Below are 22,107 nucleotides of genomic sequence, written 5' to 3' on the forward strand. Positions count from 1 at the left end.
CTACAACCGCAGGCACAGAGCACATGACATGCTACAGCTCAATCCTGGAGACAAAGTGTGGGTCCCAGACATGGATACTAGAGGGACAGTCGTGTCCATGGCAGGCTCACCGAGGTCCTACATCGTAGACACAGCAAAGGGCACGCTGAGAAGAAACCGTTACCATCTTACACGGACTTCTACTGATCCACCAGAGGCTTCACCTGAGAACTCTGTTCCAGCTGCACAGAGTGTTTCAGTTCCAGACACTATCTCACAGGAGGCCAGCCAGCAGACTCCTGAGGGTGGGAGCCAAATCCCACCCAAAGCTAGGAGGCCTCCAGCACATCTGAAAGACTATGTTTGCTCATAGGGCTAGGAAGTGAGTGAGCAACTGGGCAGAATAATCCCCACACTCAGGCAGAGGGCTGGGTAGTCGACCCCACCCCTCATAGAGACAATGTGAATAAAGCAAAATGTTTGCACTGTTTAAACAGGTTGTTTGTAGCTGCACCAAATAGTTCAGAAATGCGCACTTATGCTTAGTGTTCGGAGTTGTATACTTTGAGAGTTTATTTTTGGACATTCTGAGAAGTCTGGGTTTTGAAACCAAAGGAGTTCAGTAAACAAGCTGTTACCAGATACAGCTAAGGCAGTAGTATGCTTAAAAGCGTGCGGATCTAATCTGTTTTCTTGGTTATATCCCAGCATCACATCCTGTTTAGTAGGGGGGATGTAGCATCAGGTAAATGTTAAGAGGTAGGAACCTTTGTGCTGGGTTGTTGTGAGGGCGGGGATGAAAAATAATAAAGGACACTCATTGGAGTAATGGTCTCGTGTGTCTGTGAGTTATGCCTCCAGTCAGATAACATCCATAACCTCAAATCACGGAACGGAATTTATCCAAATATAGTCGCACATATATGTACAGCTGCAGAACGTATCCTCTTATCAGTGATCCGGACTGAACTACTTTAGGATAAATGCACTGATGTTGATCTGGATAATGACCGCTCGACTGTAATATGTTTTGTGTTAAAACTTGATTGAACAAAGTCTACAGTGAAACAGCTTCAGAGAACCAAAACCAGGAACATACAGATGAACCCAAATGTGCATTTTTGCTCAGTCTGATCTGCTAATTTTCTTCAAATCATCTCAGTGCCCGGGCAGGATGCGTCATCCAAACTTTGAAACGTGCTGATGATGTTGAGAACAATTCATCATGACACTGCAGGACAGGACGACACACAGCGTGGAGGAGGAGGAGAGCTTAAAGTCTCTCTGCATAGATGCAGATAAATGCTACTCTGCTGATGTGTCGGGCCGACTCTGCAGCAGCCTGTACAATCTAAACATGGCAGCGCTGTTCTTTTACTGTTAGAGGCACACAGACTTCAGTCGGCTATCAGAGCTGAAACCAGTTCCCAGTGAGACCAGTACGCTCACATGAGACTGCAGCAGAAATAAATGCAGCGCAGTGGAGCAACGACAGCTTTGATCCACAGTGAGAGAGGATGAAACACGCTTTCCTTTCTTTAGATGACATGTAAAAGTTTTCCACCACGCTTGGATTCAACCTGTGGTGTACAAAAATGCAATCCCAGTCAACCCAGTCCATGCCACTTTGGGACCAGTCACTTTAGCTCATTCTGTCACAGTCTGAGGGGAGGGCCATGTCAGCTGTTCACACAGCCAGCTGTGCTCTTTATGCATGAACATAAATCTGATTGTTGAAGTTACAGATTATTGTTTTAAATGCGGGTGTTACAAAGAGAGCTTTGGATGTTTCCACGTGTCAGAAAAAGACTTGTTTTTCATGATGGTTTCTAGGATCAAACATTCAGTGATGTCGGGCTCTCCCTACCTCTGACCAGGATGGTGGTGGTTTTTTTGGCGGGATTCCCAACGTTGTTGGACCCCACACAGCTGTAGACACCACTGTCGTCAATAGCAACAGCAGGAATGGTCAGCGTGCCCCCTTTGACCACGCGCCGTTTGGGGAGCTGCTGCCCATCGGGTCTCATCCATTTTAAACTGGGATGAGGGTCTCCGCCCGACGCCACACAGACCAAAGTGATCGTCTCGCCGGGGTTCACCACCAGGGGGTCGTCCAGGAGGAGCTTGATAGATGGAGGAGCTGAAGGAGGAGATGGAAGGGGGGAAATGAGGAGAGAGGATGTCAAAGGTCAGCAAGAAACCTTCCAAAATGTCAAAACTTTTCAATTGTGCTGGAGTTACAAATGTGAAAAATCCCAAAAACTACATGATTTTCAATCAGGTCGCAATTTTGTAACATGTCAACAAAGGAAACAACTATTTTACTTTAGAATTCAAACAATCGACATTATTTTACTCACTTATTTTATGTGTTTTTGATTTTTAGCAAACAAATATGTGTATTCATATAATTTGACCCAAAGAACAACAGTATTAGGACAATGTAGGATAAGAAATGAAAACATGTTTTTAAAGGTGAAGAAGACTGAAGTTTAAGTATCAGATTAGATCATTTGCATCACTGTAAATACCAACAATGCTGCTTTCCTGCCGTCCAACACTAAACAACACACATCAGTAAAGTTTTTATTTAATCACAGCTAAGTATTAAACTGATGCCATAAATATTAATGCTGCATGCAAGTCTCCAATCTGTTATCACTGAGCTCGTAGCCATGGCTAAGACAGCAATGACAGCACTGATGTTGGAGCTAGTTAGCAAACAGTGTGTAACAGCTGTGTGTAAACGTGATGCACACAGTGTTGCTTCTAGACGAACTGTGACTGACTGCAGGCTGTGGATCACCTCTCAGCTGTGACTGTCATGATTCTTTCACTGTGTCTGCAAACTGGTCATGATTGTTGTTTGCACGGTTACAATGTTTCTAATGCCTCCTAATGTCATTCCCACCTCTGGTATAGAAGCTTCTTATGTTCCTGAGCATCACACTGAAGCTTTACTGTCCTTAGTGAAACAGTCAAACTGGGTTTGGCTGTTGATCCTGTACAGACATGCTGTTGTCTGTTTCTTTAGCTCTCCTTCTCTGTCTTTGTATCCATCTTATTCAGCTCTTTGTCTGTAAACACCATCAGACTGAAACGACCTGTGAGCCTCACAACGACCCACAGAGAGGCTCACTAATGTAAACAGACACACATGAAGTTACACACTCTCTATAATAACATGCAAGTTTTATTTGTTTCAAATGTAACAGGATGTCTCCACAATCAATGATTCAGTTACCCATAATGCACTGCTCTGTGAGACATGGATAACAGCACCTTTTAACTATTCTTTTTCTAAAAATGTGTTAAAGGAGATTTGTATAAAATACTGCTTTTTTCAGCCCAGGCTGGCCACTTCACAGGCACGTGATTGTCATTTTTACATTTTTTTATACTTTGAAAGCTTTTAAATATCTTCTCATACTTCAATAATCCATAGTGATAGAGCCCCCAGCTGCTGAAACACAGTATAAAAGCTTTTATTGTAAAAGAAATGCAGCAAAGCAACTCCCTCCCTCTACCAGCTGCACAGCACAAGCTGCAGAAAAGCAGCTAAATGCAGAAATAATAATGAGGGAGGTAAAAATAGCTGAGTCGACCTCTGTTAAGCTGACATCATGTAAATCCCATCAAGCCGTGGGGCGGTAGGATCTACTGTACAGGTCAAGAGCGGCAGCCTGAGCGAGCAGAGGAAAACCTTCTATGAAGAACGTCCATGTGACTGCACACACACAGGTACACTAACAGATTACAAGTAAACAGCTAGGTTTAAAAAGAGAAGAGATCTGTGACGGCGCCTCACACAGCTGCATTTCTACCATCACGGCGTGCACGGACAGACACACTCACGGTCACAACAAAACATGCAGAAAAGCAACGCCAGGCTGTAAAAATGTGAGTACTCTCACACGTCAAGCAGCAAATCGAGCCGCTACATCCAAGTGGCGCCCTCCAGGACAGAAACTACAGCTGACAGCGTGAGGCTGGCCCCAACAGCTCATTTCCTGGAGACACGTTTGAAGCTCAGTGCACAGCTAAACCAAAAGCTGTCACTTTCATTTTTATTAGTCTAAAAGGTTAATGTTACTATCTGTGTTTAACTGCTGCAGAGTTCAGTTCACTTTTATTTATACAGCACCAGGTCACAACAACAAGAGCTTCACGTTGTGAGGTTCAACAGACACTACAAAGAAAACAGAGAACACCCAACAATCATATGACCCCCTGTGAGCAAGCACTTTGGTGACAGTGGGAAGGAAAAACTCCCTTTGAACAGGAAGAAACCTCCAGCAGAACCAGGCTCAGGGAGGGGCGGGGCCATCTGCTGCGACTCAGGGGACCAAGCATTAAAACTAACTTTACATAATGAGGTCTTTAAAAACAACATGAATGTCAGGGATGCTACTGATAAAACCACGGCCTGATCTCTCTACCGTGGATGAAACTCTGTGGGTTTCTGTGTACCTGTCCTGTTGCTCAGAGTGAAGTGGGCGCTCTTGTCTTCAATGCCACAGACGTTCCTGACGGAGGAGAAGCAGGTGTAGTCGGCGTAATCCTGCGGACGCAGATTCTTCAGCTTCAGAATCTTTGTCTCTCCCTGAAACACAAACGTACATCACTGAACCTGTTTCAGGTCTTACGGGGTGCCACGTGTCTCACACCTGCTGTAAAACAGGATCACGCCCACCATCAGCTCCGAAAACATTTCTCTGCTAATGTAGTCGTGGTTACTAATGCAATCGTATGTTTGCTCTGATTTGTCTAATATTCAAACTAAACATTTCAATAATAGATAAATGAATAGTGAAATACATGCATGTCCTCCCCAAACAGCACTAAGGTGATTAACATGGGACATCTTATAGTTAAAGCTCGTCCAGGGAACAACAGCTGCTGTTGTATTTTTCTCACAGATGTGCACGCAGCAGTACAAATAACTGGAGATGTCTCTGTGATCGTGACGTGTAACTATAATTACAGTAAACTGACAGACAGCAAATTCATCCTTCTTCCTCCTGCTTCTCGCTCTCTTCCTCCTCCCGTCTCCACCTCACTGCCAAATCTCTCTTATCTCCACTGGCAGCCTCCACGCTGCCTTCCGCCTCACGGACAGATGAGATGAGATTAGATGACATTTAAATGGGATGTTTGTGCAAAGATGGCAGCCAATTTTTTGGCTGTGGAGGAAGAGGAGGAGGAGATAAGCTTCTCATTACAGCCCATGAGAAGCGAGGGGGGAGGGGTTAACCGGTCGGTGAGCTCTGGGCTGAAGGCATTACAGTCGACAGCGTTCAAATCTGCCGTGAATCAAATCTCCGCTGCGGTATTACACGGCCCACTAACTAGCCGCCTGATTGGCTGGCTTCCCTTTGCTCCAAATGAAATCTAAACCTCAGCCAAAGGGAAAAAAGGCAAATCTGGACTCTCCATCTGCAGAGGTTTTTAATCCTCAAGAGGAAGAGGATGAGGCTTAAACTATGACTTTCCCAACTGTTGAACTCACACAGAACATTTGGATTCAGAACTGGAATCACAATCTGGTTTATCTACCAAGATTTTTGTTTTCATAGCAAATTTTAAGGTTTTTTTCCATCAATCCAATAAACACATTCTTGTTCACGAGGCTGTAGAAATCAGTGGTGCTTTGGACGTCACTGCGAGGCTAAAAACATCTAAATTTCAGCTATTTTTGGCCACAGCCGATGACTGAGTGAGAAAAAGAAAACCAGGCTGGAACTAAAAAGACTCTCACTGATGAAGCTCTGTGGTTGATTATCAGCAGAAAGGGGAGCAAACACAGAATGAGGAAGAATAATTTGCTGGAGTCTGTGTCACAGTTAAATGACTGAATATTGCAGGCAGCACAGTCTCCCGCTCTCTGTGGAGACGCATTTATAGCTCAGTTCATTTCCTTCTAAACACATTAGTTGCTGCAGATTATTAAGACAAAAAGAAAGTTTAGAAAAGTAAAGTCTGCGTCTGTCCAACACTCGAGGGTTGGTGTGTAATTTGGGCACAACAGGAATGATGGCAGTGTCAAACTGGAACTAAAATACTTTGTTAGTGTTTCTCCCATCCTGCTGATAATAAGCAGACGTCTGTAAGCTCATCAAAAAGGTCTACCTGTGAAAAGGATTACGTTAAATGACTGTTAGAGACTCAAAAACACAAACTGATCATTTGTATTGAACACACTGATTAATCACTCAGTGAATCTGCATTCAGGTGTTCAGGGAGATTTTAAAGAGCTGAGATCAGAAGTGTGTGCTGTCACTGAGAGTGGTATGAACCGTGTCTCAGGACGTTATGAGGAGGAACACAGCGAGGCATGAAGATCAGAATCATTCCTATTCAAATACAATCATTTCAGGACGTTTGACACTCTGTCTGCAAAACAACACAACACCTGCAAACATCTGCTGGCTAAGATTTAGCTGTAAATATCCTGAATAAGCATGAAGTTAACACGACGACAACATCAAGGACACAAGTTTCCCTGTCTCAGAGCTCTGTGCAACACCAGGATGTGTCCTAAAACATCTGGGACAATACTGTGACATTTTCTGCTAGTTGTGCTGGCCCTGTGTGCAGAAACAGCTGTGGAGCACCATTGTTTGAGGCTACTTTCTGACTTCGGGGCCTACACACAATTTTCCTGGGAACAATGAAAAGTTGTGAATGCCACGGTTTAAGACACAGAACACAAGAGCAAATCAACCACAGGATGGACGATGCCGAGCTGAAAAACCTGACCTTTACCTGTTCAACCAAACTGAGCTTTGCTTTTGTGCTCTAATGTCTCTATTTAATGAACTCGTGTGCTCCTCCCACAGACCTGATGCTGCTAACAACGACAGCTTCATGTCATGAACTAAAATGCTTCACTGAAGATAAGGAGCTGATGAAAATGTGTCTCTCACCTGTGTGAAGAACGGCTCGTAGATCTCCACCCCAGAGTCTGAGCCCTGCGACAGCACCTCCCTGCCTCTCCTCCAGGTGTAGTGGACAGGAGGGTTGGAGTTTGCTACGCATCGCAGGAAGACTGTCCGCTCAAAGTAGAACTGCTCCTTTGCTTCACCCACACTCTGATGTATCGTTATCACTGGGTCATCCAGGTCTGAGAGAGGTGGAGGAGAGGTGGAGGAATCATAGGGAGAGGTGGAGGAATCATAGGGCGAGGGGGAGGAATCATAGGGAGAGGGGGAGGAGAGGTGGAGGAATCATAGGGAGAGGGGGAGGAGAGGTGGAGGAATCATAGGGAGAGGTGGAGGAATCATAGGGAGAGGTGGGGAGGAGAAGTGGAGGAATTATAGGGAGAGGGGGAGGAGAGGTGGAGGAATCATAGGGAGAGGGGGAGGAGAGGTGGAGGAATCATAGGGAGAGGTGGGGAGGAGAGGTGGAGGAATCATAGGGAGAGGGGGAGGAGAGGTGGAGGAATCATAGGGAGAGGTGGAGGAATCATAGGGAGAGGTGGGGAGGAGAGGTGGAGGAATTATAGGGAGAGGTGGAGGAGAGGTGGAGGAATCATAGGGAGAGGTGGAGGAATCATAGGGAGAGGTGGAGGAGAGGTGGAGGAATCATAGGGAGAGGGGGAGGAGAGGTGGAGGAATCACAGGGAGAGGAGGAGGAATCATAGGGAGAGGTGGAGGAGAGGTGGAGAAATCACAGGGAGAGGTGGAGGAATTATAGAGAGAGGTGGAGGAGAGGTGGAGGAATCACAGGGAGAGGGGGAGGAGAGGTGAAGAGAACCAGGTGAAGAATATTAAAGAAGAAGATTACAATCATCACCATGGAAACTGAGATTGCAGCCGGTTGGTTGGAGTTTGGTCTCTTGGATGGAAAAAGCTGCTCCAGCACACTGAGCTGCTCACTGACAGCATCTACAGTTCTGTTCTTTGTGCTGACAGTGATAATGAACATGTGAGGGTCTAATCTGAATCCTCGTGTTCTCCACACCTGGAGAAGCTTTCAGCATGCCTCAGCAGACGCCAGCTCACTGTGCCTTTAAGCATCTCAAACAACAACAGAGTAAAGTGGGTAACTGAGTACAGTATGAGCCATCAGAGCCAGAAGGCCACTTCACTGTAGAGCCATTTACTACACACTGAATGTATTTACTTAGTGAATATATGCAGCCCTGCAGAGGCAGTTTGTTTCCTCCTGTGGAGTCTGAATTTACACTTTCTTCTATTTTCCAAACAGCGGGTCAGTTTTCCTGTGGTTTGGGTAATTACTGCAGAGCCCAGGGCTTTTAAAGTGTGTGGAAACACAGCGAGCTCCCTGATCAGCTGACTGGAGCTGGCCAATTGTGATCCACGGTCATAATGAGTGTGGTTATGAAGTTGCCACGGGCAGAGGGGCTAATGGTTACTAATCCACTTCACACAGAGCAACGTCAAACTCTAAAAAACAGCCAGTGCAGTTACTCACAGGCCCAAACAATCTGCTGCCACAACATGCTAACTCCCACAGTTCAGCCTGTGCAGTGAGGCTGTGCTGGCTGCAGGTTAAGGCGCAGTGAAGGAAACCATTCATCGGCTCTCTTGCTGCAGTTAACTTTGTGTAAAAGCTTCTGTGCCTTAAAGGCAGCACTCAGCTGCGATGCATCGAGGTACCTCCCTGTAATCCCAGGAAGCTACATCCTCCAGGATATTATGGCATTTATACAACATTTATGCTTGTTTCCTTCTTTTTGTTATTTTGGAGGAAACATTACAAGAAGGAAATCATCACTGGGCTTAAACACATGCAACAGCAATGACACCAAGATGAAGATAAAACCTTCTGTTCTGTGAGACACTGTGAGCCTGCTCGCTGTCGCTAAGGGGAGAAACGCCTCAGCACAGAGGATGGTTCGATGCATTGCTTCATACGGCACGATTAGCAACAGAAAGCATCAACACAGGTGATGCAGACACATGTAGGTCAGGACGAACTTTAACATCATCAGCAGGAAGATACAGACTAATGCAGACGTTTAATCCTCACACAGTTTTCCTTTACTGACGCTGCTCGTACCTGTTGTCACTGAAACTGCTTGTTGTCGTTAAGCACTATTATCACTGACCTGTCAGTCACTTGGGTCATCATCACATAACAGACTCACAGCAGCCTTCTCACAAAAACACATCGTTCGCTCCCATTTCGTCAGCTGAATTTACAAAACGATGAAACAAATAAATTGCGATGAAAGCATGCTTGCACAAAAGCAGACAACAGCTCAACACGATGTCAGTAAGCACCGTCGAAAATGTTGGATTTAAGTGGTTAAAGTATTTGACCCTGATTACTGACTCCCGGGGCACGTTCCCACAGCACAGAGTCATACTTGTGTCATACTTTGTGGTCAATACATCTAATCCACTGAGACAGCACTGCACTTCTCGTCCAATCGTGGCAACAGCTCCATTTTTCCTGATTAGGTTGATTGGCAGCAGGTCAGTAAAAAGAACATCTCAGAGAGTCGGGGTTCCTCGCCATGAATGATGAGAGATTCACTCATCTGCAAAACACTGGCTAACAATTTCAGATTTAAAACAAGACAAAACAACCCAACTATGAATCGGGAGGAATCACGAGGGACACTGATTTAAATCAACACTGGATGCCTGCATTAAACTTCAGCCTCTCAGGCAACACTGCAGTGAAAACAGCCGCGGCAGCGTTGTAGAAACAACTTCACTCGTCTGTGAACACAGTTTGCTGTGACATCCACAAATGCAGAGAAGTCACGTGAACGTGAAACACAGTTGTCTTTCTGGCCATTTACATTAGACTGAGGCAGATGTGGAAACTGTTTAAAGGTCGGTCAGACTGATCTTTGAAATTCTTTTTGGAAAACACGGATGCTACGTCACCTGGACCAATGAGGACAAGGACCGTCCAGCTTCTTCTCAGGAATAAAATCCTCTATCTTTGGAGGTGTGTTAGGGCTTATAGAGCTGGACCCGATCTAGATCGGATCTAGATCAGCTGTACATGTCATCATCTAGATCACAAAGAATACCCAGGACTGTTGAGCAACTGTGATCCTATATCAGGAAGGACTGAGGCACGTCTCTCCTAAAAAGCACTTTAGTTCCCTCAGTTTCCAGATGTTTACGGACCGTTGTTACGAGAACAGGGAATTCTATACAGTGGTTAAAAGGTCCTATTCCAACTTTCTCAGGTGTGTTGTGTCTCCGTGTCTTGTTTGAATAAAATGTGGCTTTATGAGATTTGTAAATGATTACATTCAGTTTTTACTCATGATTTACACGGCACCATCCCAACACTTATTACAGCTGGAGCTGTAATTAGTGTGGGTCAGACAAAAAAAGACAGAAGGTGAAAACCAAAGGAGTCGCATAAAGTGGCCAACACAGAGCACCCTGAGTGTATCCAACAGGCAAAGTCTGCACTAGCCGTGTCACGGTTTGACAGCACGCGCTTCCGGAAGCCTGGTGGGTGACATTCTACCCAGAAGCATCCCCGCGCTGAGCCCATCCACACCTGCAGTTAATCAGGACTCACCGGCTGCTGCTAATTACCCTCCATATTGTGTCAGCCTACTTAACGGTGTGATCGGGCATCTGTCAGCGCTGGATGGTTGAGTGTTACAGTCGTGAAACGTGTGTTATTGTGCTCTCTTTTGGATTGCCCAGCGATCGTATGATCTTTGTGCACTAGGAATCAGGAATAGATAGCAGATCACGGGAGCTGTACCACGGGCCGAGGATTTCCACGTCACCTTCATGTGCACTGTTGGAAGTCGGGAGAAATCACCACTGGGAGCCACTGCGTGGAAATCGTGAACAGAGCTGTTGTTGTTTCCCCCACTGTAAATAAATTCACTGTCTCATCTCAAAAGGAGATCGAGTGCGCTCCTTCCACACCTCGACAAGCCGGGCTTAACCACATGGACGATGCGGACTCAACAGGGCTATTCTTGATGCCAACACTGCAGTTTACCATGATCAGTCTGTGTGGTTAATGCCCTCTGTGTCATGATTCATAACTGACTCTATAAACTCTAAAACATCCATCACAGAGAGAACTTCAGCACCATTATCTAAATGTATGTCTGTTCCAGAATGTCATGGCTGATATGAATCAGGGTGTGTTCTTACAGTAGACGTCTACTCGTATGGAGCGGATGGCGGGGGATCCCAATCCGTTCTCAGCCTTGCAGTAGTAACGCCCCCCCTGGTGGCGGTTGATGTTTTCGATCCTCAGAGTTTCGTTGTGCAGCGAGGATTCGCGGTCTGACGCTCCACCAGCAGTTTTAGTCCAGCGGATCTGCACAGAGTACACATACCTGACATTATTTACATTTTAAATGACAAAACACGTTTTACACATTCATATTATTCTCCATCAGGGACATATTTATTCATTTAGAGGACAAAGAGGTAAAACTAAAAAACTACCATCAACTATGAAACAGAAGATCACGGGTCGAGCAAAGGATGTTGACCAATAAACCAGAAGACTTTAAGAAAACTCTGAGACAAACAGTTACAAATAAATAAACCAATCCACTGACCAGGCCAAATGTCCTAAAGTATCCCAGTATACTTTATAATGTTGTTTCAAGACTTCAGTGTAATGCAAACAGCAGCAGTTGGAAAACTTCTATGCAGAATTTGTTCCCATGGTTTGCCCCATCTTGGCTCTTCCAAACCAATTAGATAAATGTTGCTGTTTTTCCTGGCATCAGCCAACAAAGACGAGCTGAGCAAGAGTTAAACTGATGTCCTTACATCCTCTGATCTGAGGTCAGTTCAATGTAATCGATTATTAAAGGTTGTCTGTGTGTGTGTGTGTGTGTGTGTGTGTGTGTGTGTGTGTGTGTGTGTATGTGTGTACGGGTTCGTACTATCCTGGTGGGGACCAAAATCTGACTTTTACTATCCTGGTGGGGACTTTCTGCACCGTGGGGACCAAAATCCAGGTCCCCTCGGGGTTGAAAGCAATTTTCACACTCAAAATGCGGTTTTACTGTCAGGGTTACAATTAGGTTATGGTTAGGTTTAGGGTAAGGGTTAGGGTTAGGCATTCATTTTTAATGGTTAGGGTTAGGGTAAGGGGCTAGGGAAAGCATTATGTCAATGGGATGTCCCCACGAGGATAGCAAACCAGACATGTGTGTGTGTGTGTGTGTGTGTGTGTGTGTGTGTGTGTGTGTGTGTGTGTGTCGTTTAGCCTCTGCAAGACTTCTTTCAGTCCATACTACGTGCTCTGTGCATTCTTCTCCTCATGCTTTTCTCTCCATCCGTCCGTCTCCCAGTGACGACTGGTGAGCTCTCCAAAAGAAAGCTAGAACATCTCTGTTGCCCCCTGCTGCAGACGTTCATCATTCCCACCACGTGATACTGGAAAATTGCTTTCCATAACTCTGGCTTCAGATTGGTACTGCGAGGTATTTTGCAGTAAGCTGAACTAACCGACATGTTTAAGAAAATCACTAAATTAACGTCCTTAGCAAGCTGTGGGCTCTCCATGATGCAAGTATTTGTTCTTCACTCACAGTGTGTTTATGCACCATTCTGCATTTAATCATTAGCTATAATCAATACAAGGACGTTTGGGTAACAATGTCTCTATTGAGGCCACTAAATAAATCAAACTGAATTGAACTAAGAGCAGAATCAGCAGACAGCCATCATGTTTTATCTCTCCAGAAGCTGGTTTTACATATTAACCACTTTGTTACTACCAGGATTATTTTCAGGCACCTGGACTCACCTCAGCACTATTCTACCTCCCACAAACTCATCTGATGTGTTTGCTTCATATCTGTTGCAGGTTATGAATAAAAACAACAAAACAGAGATGGTGAATTGTTTATCTCACAATGTTTGTCTGATGTTGTCCTTACAGAAGTCTTCCTTCCATCCTGAGTGAGTCACACAGCTGCCACTCGATGTTATTGCTCCCTCCTTTGTGAGCATACCAAACTGAACCTGCACACATGTTCTTGTTGCATTTCCTCCATAACTGACTTTCTCTTCACTTTCACTGTTCATTTTCAGTTGCATCAGGATGATGTCAGGAAGCAGCCCATCCCGATGTGAAGGATCCACAAGATGCACCTGAGTTGCATCACATAGCCCCTTGTTTTTCAAAAGTGTGTTTAGCATCGATCAGATGAACTCACAATGATTGTTATGGAGTTGTCTAGTGTAGATGGGGTGGCATGACTGAGGCTGAAAGCTCAGACAGAGAGTAGGAGGGAGGATGAGTGTCACTGTGTTGGTGACAGTTCTGGAGTATATCACAGAGACGAGTGCAAGAGTGGGTCCTGTGTCAGACACAGCTGTATGGTGTCATGCTAGCACAAAGTAAAAAATGTTTGAGAAAAACTCTTGTGTGAAAAGGAGAGGCCCGTCTTCATCAGAAATTAAGCTCCTGCCTCCTGACGCCCTGGTCCATCGTAGACTTGCAGCTGAAACCCAGTCGTTAATGTTATGGCCATAACTGATGATACGTTACCGCCCTTTGCCTTACGAGCCGGGTTGCAACAAATCCATTTGCCCTGGGCTCTGTGGCTAAGATTTGCAGGAGGATTTATTCTCCATCAGAGGTTTATTTGTTGGAAACTTAACAAAAGCTAAGTTGAGGTAGCTGCTTTAACTGATGATTATGTATTGATGCACGAGAATCATGCTAGTGATGTGGGCTCCTGTCCTGACAGGGGAAAGGTGTTGGGCAGTCTGACAAGACACCAGCTTCTTCTGAGGTAAAAGGTCCGCTGGCTAAATTTGCCATGGGATAGGTCACTGGAAGAATGACCGACCTGTCCTGAAGTCTGAGTATTAATCAGGCTCTCGGGGAAACGGTGCTACTGCTCCAGTGTTCATTTACTCTGTGGGGCTTCCCACTGTGAGGAGCCTTATTACGACGTGTGCATGCGAGTGTGACCGGAGCTGCCTGTTGAAGGGGGTCGCTGTTGTTCTTGGTAATGATCTGGACAGCAGGAAAGTTTGGCCACAAGAGCCAGTTACCTTAGTGCCATGTCCCTGAGTGCAGTTTAACATTAGTGCAGATGACTGCTGCGAGGTGGTTCCAGCATGTGCAGTGACACATGCTTGCAGTTGTACTGACGGACACTCCAGCTGTGCTGATGACGGATACTTTCCTTAGAGGAAGCTGCTGGTAAGGAAAGGGGTTCCTTATGGCAACAGCTTTGTGCCTGAAACAGCTTCAGGGTGGCTGAAGGTGCCTGCTAAGTTTCGCTATGTTGTTCTGAAAGTTGTTCATGATGAAGGCACATCTTGTAATGTGGAAAACGTGTGTTCTCATTTTGTGATATTTCTTTAAGCCCAGCATGATGTTACTGATTGTATTACATGTTATATCACACACAAGACAAATGAGGGCATGAAACCTGGCTCCTTCATCAGCAGTTAGTAAGACATTTGATCACTGATCACAGACTGTGTGGGCCTCTTCCTCAATCCTACCTCAATCTTAATTTTTGGCATTGTTTTGGTAATGTGGAGCGATTGGGGCTCTAAATCCCCATCTTGTATATTTTTGCAAGTTCTGAAGCAGTTGAGTTTTAAACATGATTTGCACGTATCATGGACAGGGTGTACTGGACCAAGCCTTTGTTACATGTCTACTGAACTGAACTGAGTCAGGACTGGGAGGATGGGTTGCCATGGCTCTTGCAGTCAGTTGGGGAACTGCAAACTATATCACTGCAACTCTTGACCACAGAAAGCAGGTTGTGTCATGTTTGTTGAAGCTGTACTACTGTCACGATGCACTCCTGTATATATTAGCGCTGCTCTTTGGCAGCGGCCAGTTTGGGGCATGCTATGGCAAAACATGGCATACAAGATGCCAGGGATTCAGATGACCTGTTGTATGAGCTGAAAATCTGATCAAACTAATATTTTTAAACTGGTTCATTCAAAGTAAACAACGTCCTTTCCTTTGCTCTGAGGATGGGATTTATCAAATGAGTCTAAGTTTGTGTGCAAATTTAAGTTGTTGTTGACGGGGTAAAGGCAGGTCCCACTCTTACTGTGTACACATGAGATCTCTGCACTTATTGCTCCATCTGGACTATATGAATATACAGGAATGAGATTTGTAACATTCCAGCTTCTGGTGAACATAGTCATGGTTGGAAAGGTGCTCAGTATGTTTGGATGATTTGGTAGTTTATATCAAGTAACAGGATGTACATATTCAGCACATTATGGGCCTGTTTGATTGTTTGGCTGGAACACGTTTTACTGTCAGTGTGGTTAAATGTGACTTTGTAAAGGCAACAGTGATTTATCACAGTGGTGGGACAGGACTGGTCCCCCTGAGTATCAGTATTCTTCCCACCAATAAGGAGTTGATGTGGTTCTTTTACTGCAATGTTTGTAAAAACGTCTCCTTTGTGGTTTCATAACTGACTGACCTGCTCTAAAGCACTGCATAGTTTGTGTGGTCCTCTGAGTGTTTCATACTGTAAACAATCTGTTGTGTCCACTTCCTGTTCTGGCTTCTGTCTGGATCAGCGCTTCACGCTCCAGGTGGATGTTCATGCAGTTCTGCTACAGGAGGATGGCACTAATGAACCAGTTTACTTCACATAAGTTTAACTATGATCAACAGGGAAGCCTTGCCTCTCATTTGGGCTCTGCACCACTCTGAAGCCTATGCTGGTATTCAAGGTGGTTTATGAAGACCATAATCCTCTGACCTCTGAGAACTCAGTGAGGTCATTGTTGCTGCAGACCTGCATGTTAGATATTTAAATGGTAAAGACAACACTGTGACAGACCCACAGCCCACTGTCGGAAATGTTTACCAACTTTAGGGGCATGTTCTCATTAATGTCTTTTTTTTCAGTCACCCTGATATTGTGTATGACTTACTGACTACTGAGGGCTACCTGTTTGTGGGAGCAGGTGAGACAAACCCTAACCCGTGCTGGCTCATCAGCACCAGCAGGGAACATCTGGGCCTTGTGTTCCCAGACGTCCCATGTGTTAAATTTGCTTTTAAAAAAATATATATTAACAACACAAACACCTTGCACAGGTTAGCACCTTGCACAGGGACATTTTGCAGCCAGAGATTGAACCACCAACCTTCTGATTGGTAGATGACCTGTTCAACCTCCTGAGCTCCAGCTACTGATGATTATTATTTATATTTTCAGGGAATTTCATTAGTGTGTGTTAGATTGATTACATATAGATTCCTTATTTAACCCTCCTCTGTCTCCTCTGGTTCTAAGCTGAATTAAACATCTGTACATTGACTTGATAAGCAGATTTCCCACTCTGATTCTCTCTTTCATCAAGCCTCCCTCCCCCTCTCTGTCCCACATGCTGATTGCTCCACTGCCAGCTGGACTGAAACTGACTTTTTATTGCTTGTTAGTGCAGACAGACAGTTAACAGTCTCAAAACAGTGAATAAATGGTCTAAAAATACTCTGTCCATAGATGCTGGGTCAGAGTGACGGCACAGTCTAGTTACCATTACTGTAGTCACATAACTGACAACACTCATACCTGTTACTATCCTCACAGACACAGACAGATGTTATAGCTTTATCGATCCGTTTTCTCATCTGCGTCTGGAACATGGGTGCAGTCATAGACCTACCTATCCTCTGTGGGGGAACACTAAGAGACACAATTTCATCAGCATTGACACATTTTATGCATCTCTACTCGTCTGGTTTTAGCAACATGTTCAAAATTCCTTCTGTTCATCATTTTCAAACCAACACCGATGCAATGCATACGTAGTCTCATTTACAACGCTCAGTTTCCTAACAGGTGATTCATGTTCATGGGGTCAAACCTGGACCCATGAAAGGCTAAATCTGAGTGAATCCCTGTAAAAACAAAACTTTGAACACAACAAGTTCAAAAACAAGGTCGAACTCGTCTCCAGGGTGAAAGTTTTTGGTTTCTAATTTAGTTGGTGAATGACAGAAATATATCAGAATATATTTATAATTTCTTTATTAATAAAGTATTCTGATTGTAGAGCCACTCCCAAATCTGCACATGTCCCTTTGTAAACATCGTGGCATCACGTATGAGCTCTCTTTGGTAGCCTTGAACTTAATTTTCAGCATCCTGGTTCAGCATCATGAACCTAAATGGAAACGAACAATTTAAAGACTGTCACTACACAAAGAGTAAAAGCAAAGAAGCGAGTGCTCTAACAAAGTTCCCAAAGGTCTTTTGATTGATCTCTAATCACAACATGTCTTGACTAGAAGTGTTGTGATCTCTCCACAGTGAGCCTTCCTCCCTATATGCATTGTGTTGCTGCTTCAAACAGGACCATCTGCTATCGCTGTCAAGCAGGCACAGCAGTTGTGTCAGTGCTGCAAGTTTTTTGTGTTTGAGTCACAAAGTTTAGGATAAGACGATTAATATTCATTAATATTCTTAAACAAACCTTCTGGTGGTCCAAAACACAAATTTCATACAAAGCAGTCGGTGGATTTGAACTCACGACCTTCGTCCTGGAGGCAACGATACTAACAACCACCCCACCAAGCTGCACAAACGTAGGAAAGCTACGATTACTTAGCTTTTTCTGTTTTGTCCTTGACAACAGCGATAGCTTACACGTGGTGTGTGTGCTTTCTGCTATTATAACTCCTGTGGTTTCAAATCTCACACGATCTTGTGATGTCGCGACTCCAGGCAACTCTGTCTAGATCGTATCAGGTCATGTCAACAAGGATAAATTTAACAAGCGTAAAGTTGTTGAATTTCACGCCGATCGTACTCGATTTCTGTACGTTCATTATAGAAACACAAAATTACTTTGTCCAAATTACAAGTTCGACTGTTGTGAATGTAATAACTGCCCAGTTTCACTTTTTGAGTGCAGGTTTTCTTTAGCAGCTCACTCCCTAAATTGAAATCCTAGTTCAGCGAGTGCACCGTGACATAGTTGCTGCTCGGGGCTCTTAGTTCAAGGGTTTTGTACTGCACTGGTGGCACTAAAGCTTATTCTCCATTATCCACCTCCAGACTAATGGCCAGTCTGAACATCTGGAAGCTGCCCATCGCTATGTTGCCTCCTTCTTAACATAACTATAACATGTCCTCTGCAACTACTGTTTCCTCCTGAGTTTGAATATCTTCAGGCTACCAACCTGTATTATTTCCTGCCTTGAAAAATTAGTCTCTCCATCCAACTGTGTATAAGATGCTGTCGAAAGACCTGCTTTGTGAAGAATAGCCAAACTGAGTGAATGGCTAGTGGACGTCAGTGGGTTCCTGCCCAGGTCAGTCTGCTGCGCTCCCAGCTAAACACACTGGAGTTGTTAACCCAGCCTGTTTTTGCCTGAAGATACAGAAGAGCATTTCAATGAAACTCCCCCAGAGTCAAACTCTGCATTAACCGTGACAGACAGTTGGTCAATATAGTGTTTGTTCCGCCCCTCATCCACGGTGATTGGATGACTAGGTAAAGTTACAGATGTAGGTGACATGTTTAACCCAAAGTTTAACATTTGACCTTCAGCAACAACAAAAAAAGCATGTAGTCCAACTTCAAACAGCTGGGAACAGTGTTAGCTTGTATGCATGTGATTAGTGCTGTGACAGTGGGAACATCAGTGGATATTATCCATCTTCAGATTACTTAAGGCAACAGAGAAAGTTGAAGTTTGGGATATTTGCATTTTCAAAGTTTCTGGGGAACTGAGATGACAAAATAATCTGTGGATTTATCTACATTAGAGCCATTTCTCTGACACACTGTATACTACTGCATCACACAGTTTACTTGGTGCTACCTCTACTTTGGCATATTTAGTGTTTGAACACCTGGACCTACTGACCACCAACTCCATGGTTAAGCTCATTAAAATATTTTTAAAATCAGAGTGTCTTCAGTTCCTGTCGTAACACAGCAAAGTGGAGCCAGAAGAGAGACGCAAGGTGTTGAGGAAAAACGAGAGTGATGAAAGAAAAATGCAGAGGAAGCTCTGTGGTGACGCAGAGAGAGGAAAAGTGTGTGGACTCAGTGTGTGTGGACTCAGTGTGTGTGTGTGTGTGTGTGTGTGTGTGTGTGTGTGTGTGTGTACGGGTTCGTACTATCCTGGTGGGGACCAAAATCTGACTTTTACTATCCTGGTGGGGACTTTCTGCACCGTGGGGACCAAAATCCAGGTCCCCTCGGGGTTGAAAGCAATTTTCACACTCAAAATGCGGTTTTACTGTCAGGGTTACAATTAGGTTATGGTTAGGTTTATGGTAAGGGTTAGGGTTAGGCATTCATTTTTAATGGTTAGGGTTAGGGTAAGGGGCTAGGGAAAGCATTATGTCAATGGGATGTCCCCACGAGGATAGCAAACCAGACATGTGTGTGTGTGTGTGTGTGTGTGTGTGTGTGTGTGTGTGTGTGTGTGTGGACTCAGTGTGTGTGTGTGTGTGGACTCAGTGTGTGCCAGCAGCTGCTCTATTTATAGCTGCAACAGTCTGACAGCAGAGAGAGACGGACTAAAGAGGAGAGAGCAGGAAGTGAAGAACGGGGGTAAGAGGGGGACACAGAGAGAGGGGGAGTCACTGTTACTCAAACAGCTGATTGCTGCTGATAATGTCCACACCAACACTGGACATGAGGTGGAGATGCAGTGTTTGCATCTTATCTATGCAGCGTTGTTTCATCATGAAACACCTGATGATTTCAAATTTCACCTGTTTTTGCATTTTCTGCTGACATGGTCGTATGTTGTACACAGAAACAGGATAACTTATTCTAAATCTGAGACAAGAAAAGAGTGAAGGTGGAGGAGAAAGGTGTAAACTGGCCAAAAACGGTGAAAGAGATAGAAAGGAAGGGAAAATAGAGGAGAGGAGATGAAAGATGGTTGAAAGATGGCAAGGAAATAAGTAGAGGAAGAAAGGGAAGGAGAAAGGAAAAAGACTAAAAGGAGGAGGAACTGAGAGAAGACAAAGATGATATGGCAACAGAGGAATGTAGAGGAGAGGATTAACAAAACGAAGGAAGAAGACATCTGAGAGGAAACGAGCACAAGGAATGAAGGAAAGGCAAAAGGAGACAAAAATGAGGACAGGTTACAAGAGAGGAGACAAAGAAAGGTTGGAGGGAGGAACAGTCGGGGAACTTAACTGACAGTTAATGAAGAGGCAGTAGCTGAGTTGTTAATGAGCTGCACCATAAACAGAGTGGCTGCGGCTCAGGAGGCAAAGCGGACCGTCTACTAGCTGTAAGTTTGATCTCTTACTCTACTCCCCGATGTTGGGCAGGAGTATTGGAGTGAGTGAATGTTAGGCACAGCACTTCAGCATAGTAAAAAGGCCTGAATGGCTGAATGGGGCTCAGAGTGAGAGAGTCTGAGAGCTCAAACTGAGCAGAAATGTAAAGAACAGCCTGTTTGGACTTTAAGGCTGGCGTTTATTTCGCTGCACTTCACACCAACAAGCTTAAAACTGCAAAAAGCTGTTTCAGTACACCAAAATAAGAAGCTGGTGCAGTGCTGCATTTGGTGCTAACAGGAAGTGACAGACTTCAACTTCAGCAGTAATGCAGCCGTGTTTGCTCTGGCATTTGCTCCAACCTCGCTCTAACTGCATGTATAAGAACAGTAGCAGGGTGGTGTTCCCCTCCATCAGTGTTACTGCATCATCTGAGGTTTTAGGGACGCAGCTGATTTCTTTTCCTCTAAAAGCCAAAAGCAACACTGGAGCCCTTATGCTTAAATCTGCCTGTGATCGAGTCAGACAGCAAGTATCACTACATGGAGATCACTAATCCAGTTACCAACATTCATTTCTGCTATTACTGAAAAACATTTAAAATGATTTATGGAGGAGGGAGTGTGCACAGTCAGTACGATCACTGATGGGAAATACACCGGGCTGAAACAGACTGAACTACACCAGCCTTTAAGACGTGCAAAAGGTTTCACCTTGGGAAGCCTGAAGTAGCTGCTAAATGATGCAGACATAATGGCCTCTGGTTGTGACATGAGGTTCAGGCACCAGGTTCATAACGCACCAACAGCAAACTGCACTTAAAGTTGCAGGAGACAACTTTGACTTTTCACACTTAGCGAGGGTAAGTGGGATTACTGCCACTGTCACAACGACCTCATCGCTTTTTATTCAGCGGCCCAACAGCACAGAATCAAACCATCAACATCACTTAGCAAAAAAAGGAAGGAAAGGGCCAATAAGGTGAACGAACCAGCTTACAAGAATAAACTGTAATGTAAAGTTATGACAAGAACCACAGTTCTTCATTAGATTAGAACATGAAAGAACAGATTTATACCAATGAAATATGTGAACATTTGCTCTGACCACCCTGAGAAATCACCAGTTTGAGCCAATGACAGTTCAGCACGCAGCACTTCATGGTGGAAGTACTGCAAAAACAAGAAAAAAACTACTGAGAAAAATCTAGTGAGAGAACTGCTTTGACCAAAACACAGTGGAAATGTGAACTGTTGGTCCAAACAGGGGACAGTTCCTTCCTACTGTGTCTCTGTGAGACATAAAGTATCTGACGAAGGATACAGAGACATCCTGGATCACAGTTCCCAGCCAACAGTAATGGCATCACCTCTTTCTTCTACTCTTTGATATTGTTACTGTCGTCCAGACTGTTGATGTTATACACATGCAAAGCTGTTCTCCTTATACCTCAGAACTCTGAAGTTTACAGCAAAATCAAGAGATACAGGCAGAGGTATTGATCCATCACTATAATGTAATGCTGTTGATGTCTGCTTAAACACGCTGCTGCAGCAGGTTCAGTCAGTGTGTCTCTGAACGGGTCAGCAGAGCTTATTCAACAAGTCACAACACAAAACTATTGTTATTATGAAGGTGGGCTTAAGTTTGAACAGCACATCGGATTCTGTCTTCTGTCCTAAATTAAGATTTTCTGGAAGACGTAGACATAGGCAAACAGAACAGGACGGTGAAAATGAGGCTGATGGGAAATCAGAGCAAAGCACATATGATTATTCTATCGCCCGACATCATGCAATCAACATTTACTTCACAACGTCAGATTAGTGTAAAAAAGACCTTTCCCAGTGCAGACACGGTAGATTTGCTTTGTGTTTTTCTGGAAGACGTCAGGCAAAGAGAATAGGACTGTGGGAAATCCGACTTTAGGGCTG

At 44.4% G+C, this 22,107-nt stretch overlaps 1 protein-coding gene across 2 annotated transcripts in view; it reads right to left on the reverse strand.

Annotated features, from left to right (window-relative positions):
• Positions 1–22,107, reverse strand: part of LOC134644162 (MAM domain-containing glycosylphosphatidylinositol anchor protein 2-like) — a 186,642-nt gene that overhangs the window by 109,906 nt on the left and 54,629 nt on the right. For both annotated transcript variants that reach the window (XM_063496913.1, XM_063496912.1), the window contains exons 3-6: positions 11,094–11,262; positions 6,906–7,102; positions 4,450–4,582; positions 1,847–2,119 (exon numbers count right to left, since the gene is read on the reverse strand). In XM_063496913.1, coding sequence (XP_063352983.1) covers positions 1,847–2,119; positions 4,450–4,582; positions 6,906–7,102; positions 11,094–11,262 — 772 coding nt within the window. The remainder of the gene's footprint in view (positions 1–1,846; positions 2,120–4,449; positions 4,583–6,905; positions 7,103–11,093; positions 11,263–22,107) is intronic.

The sequence above is a fragment of the Pelmatolapia mariae genome, linkage group LG16_19 (genome assembly GCF_036321145.2).
Source record: "Pelmatolapia mariae isolate MD_Pm_ZW linkage group LG16_19, Pm_UMD_F_2, whole genome shotgun sequence".
NCBI classification, from domain to species: domain Eukaryota; kingdom Metazoa; phylum Chordata; class Actinopteri; order Cichliformes; family Cichlidae; genus Pelmatolapia; species Pelmatolapia mariae.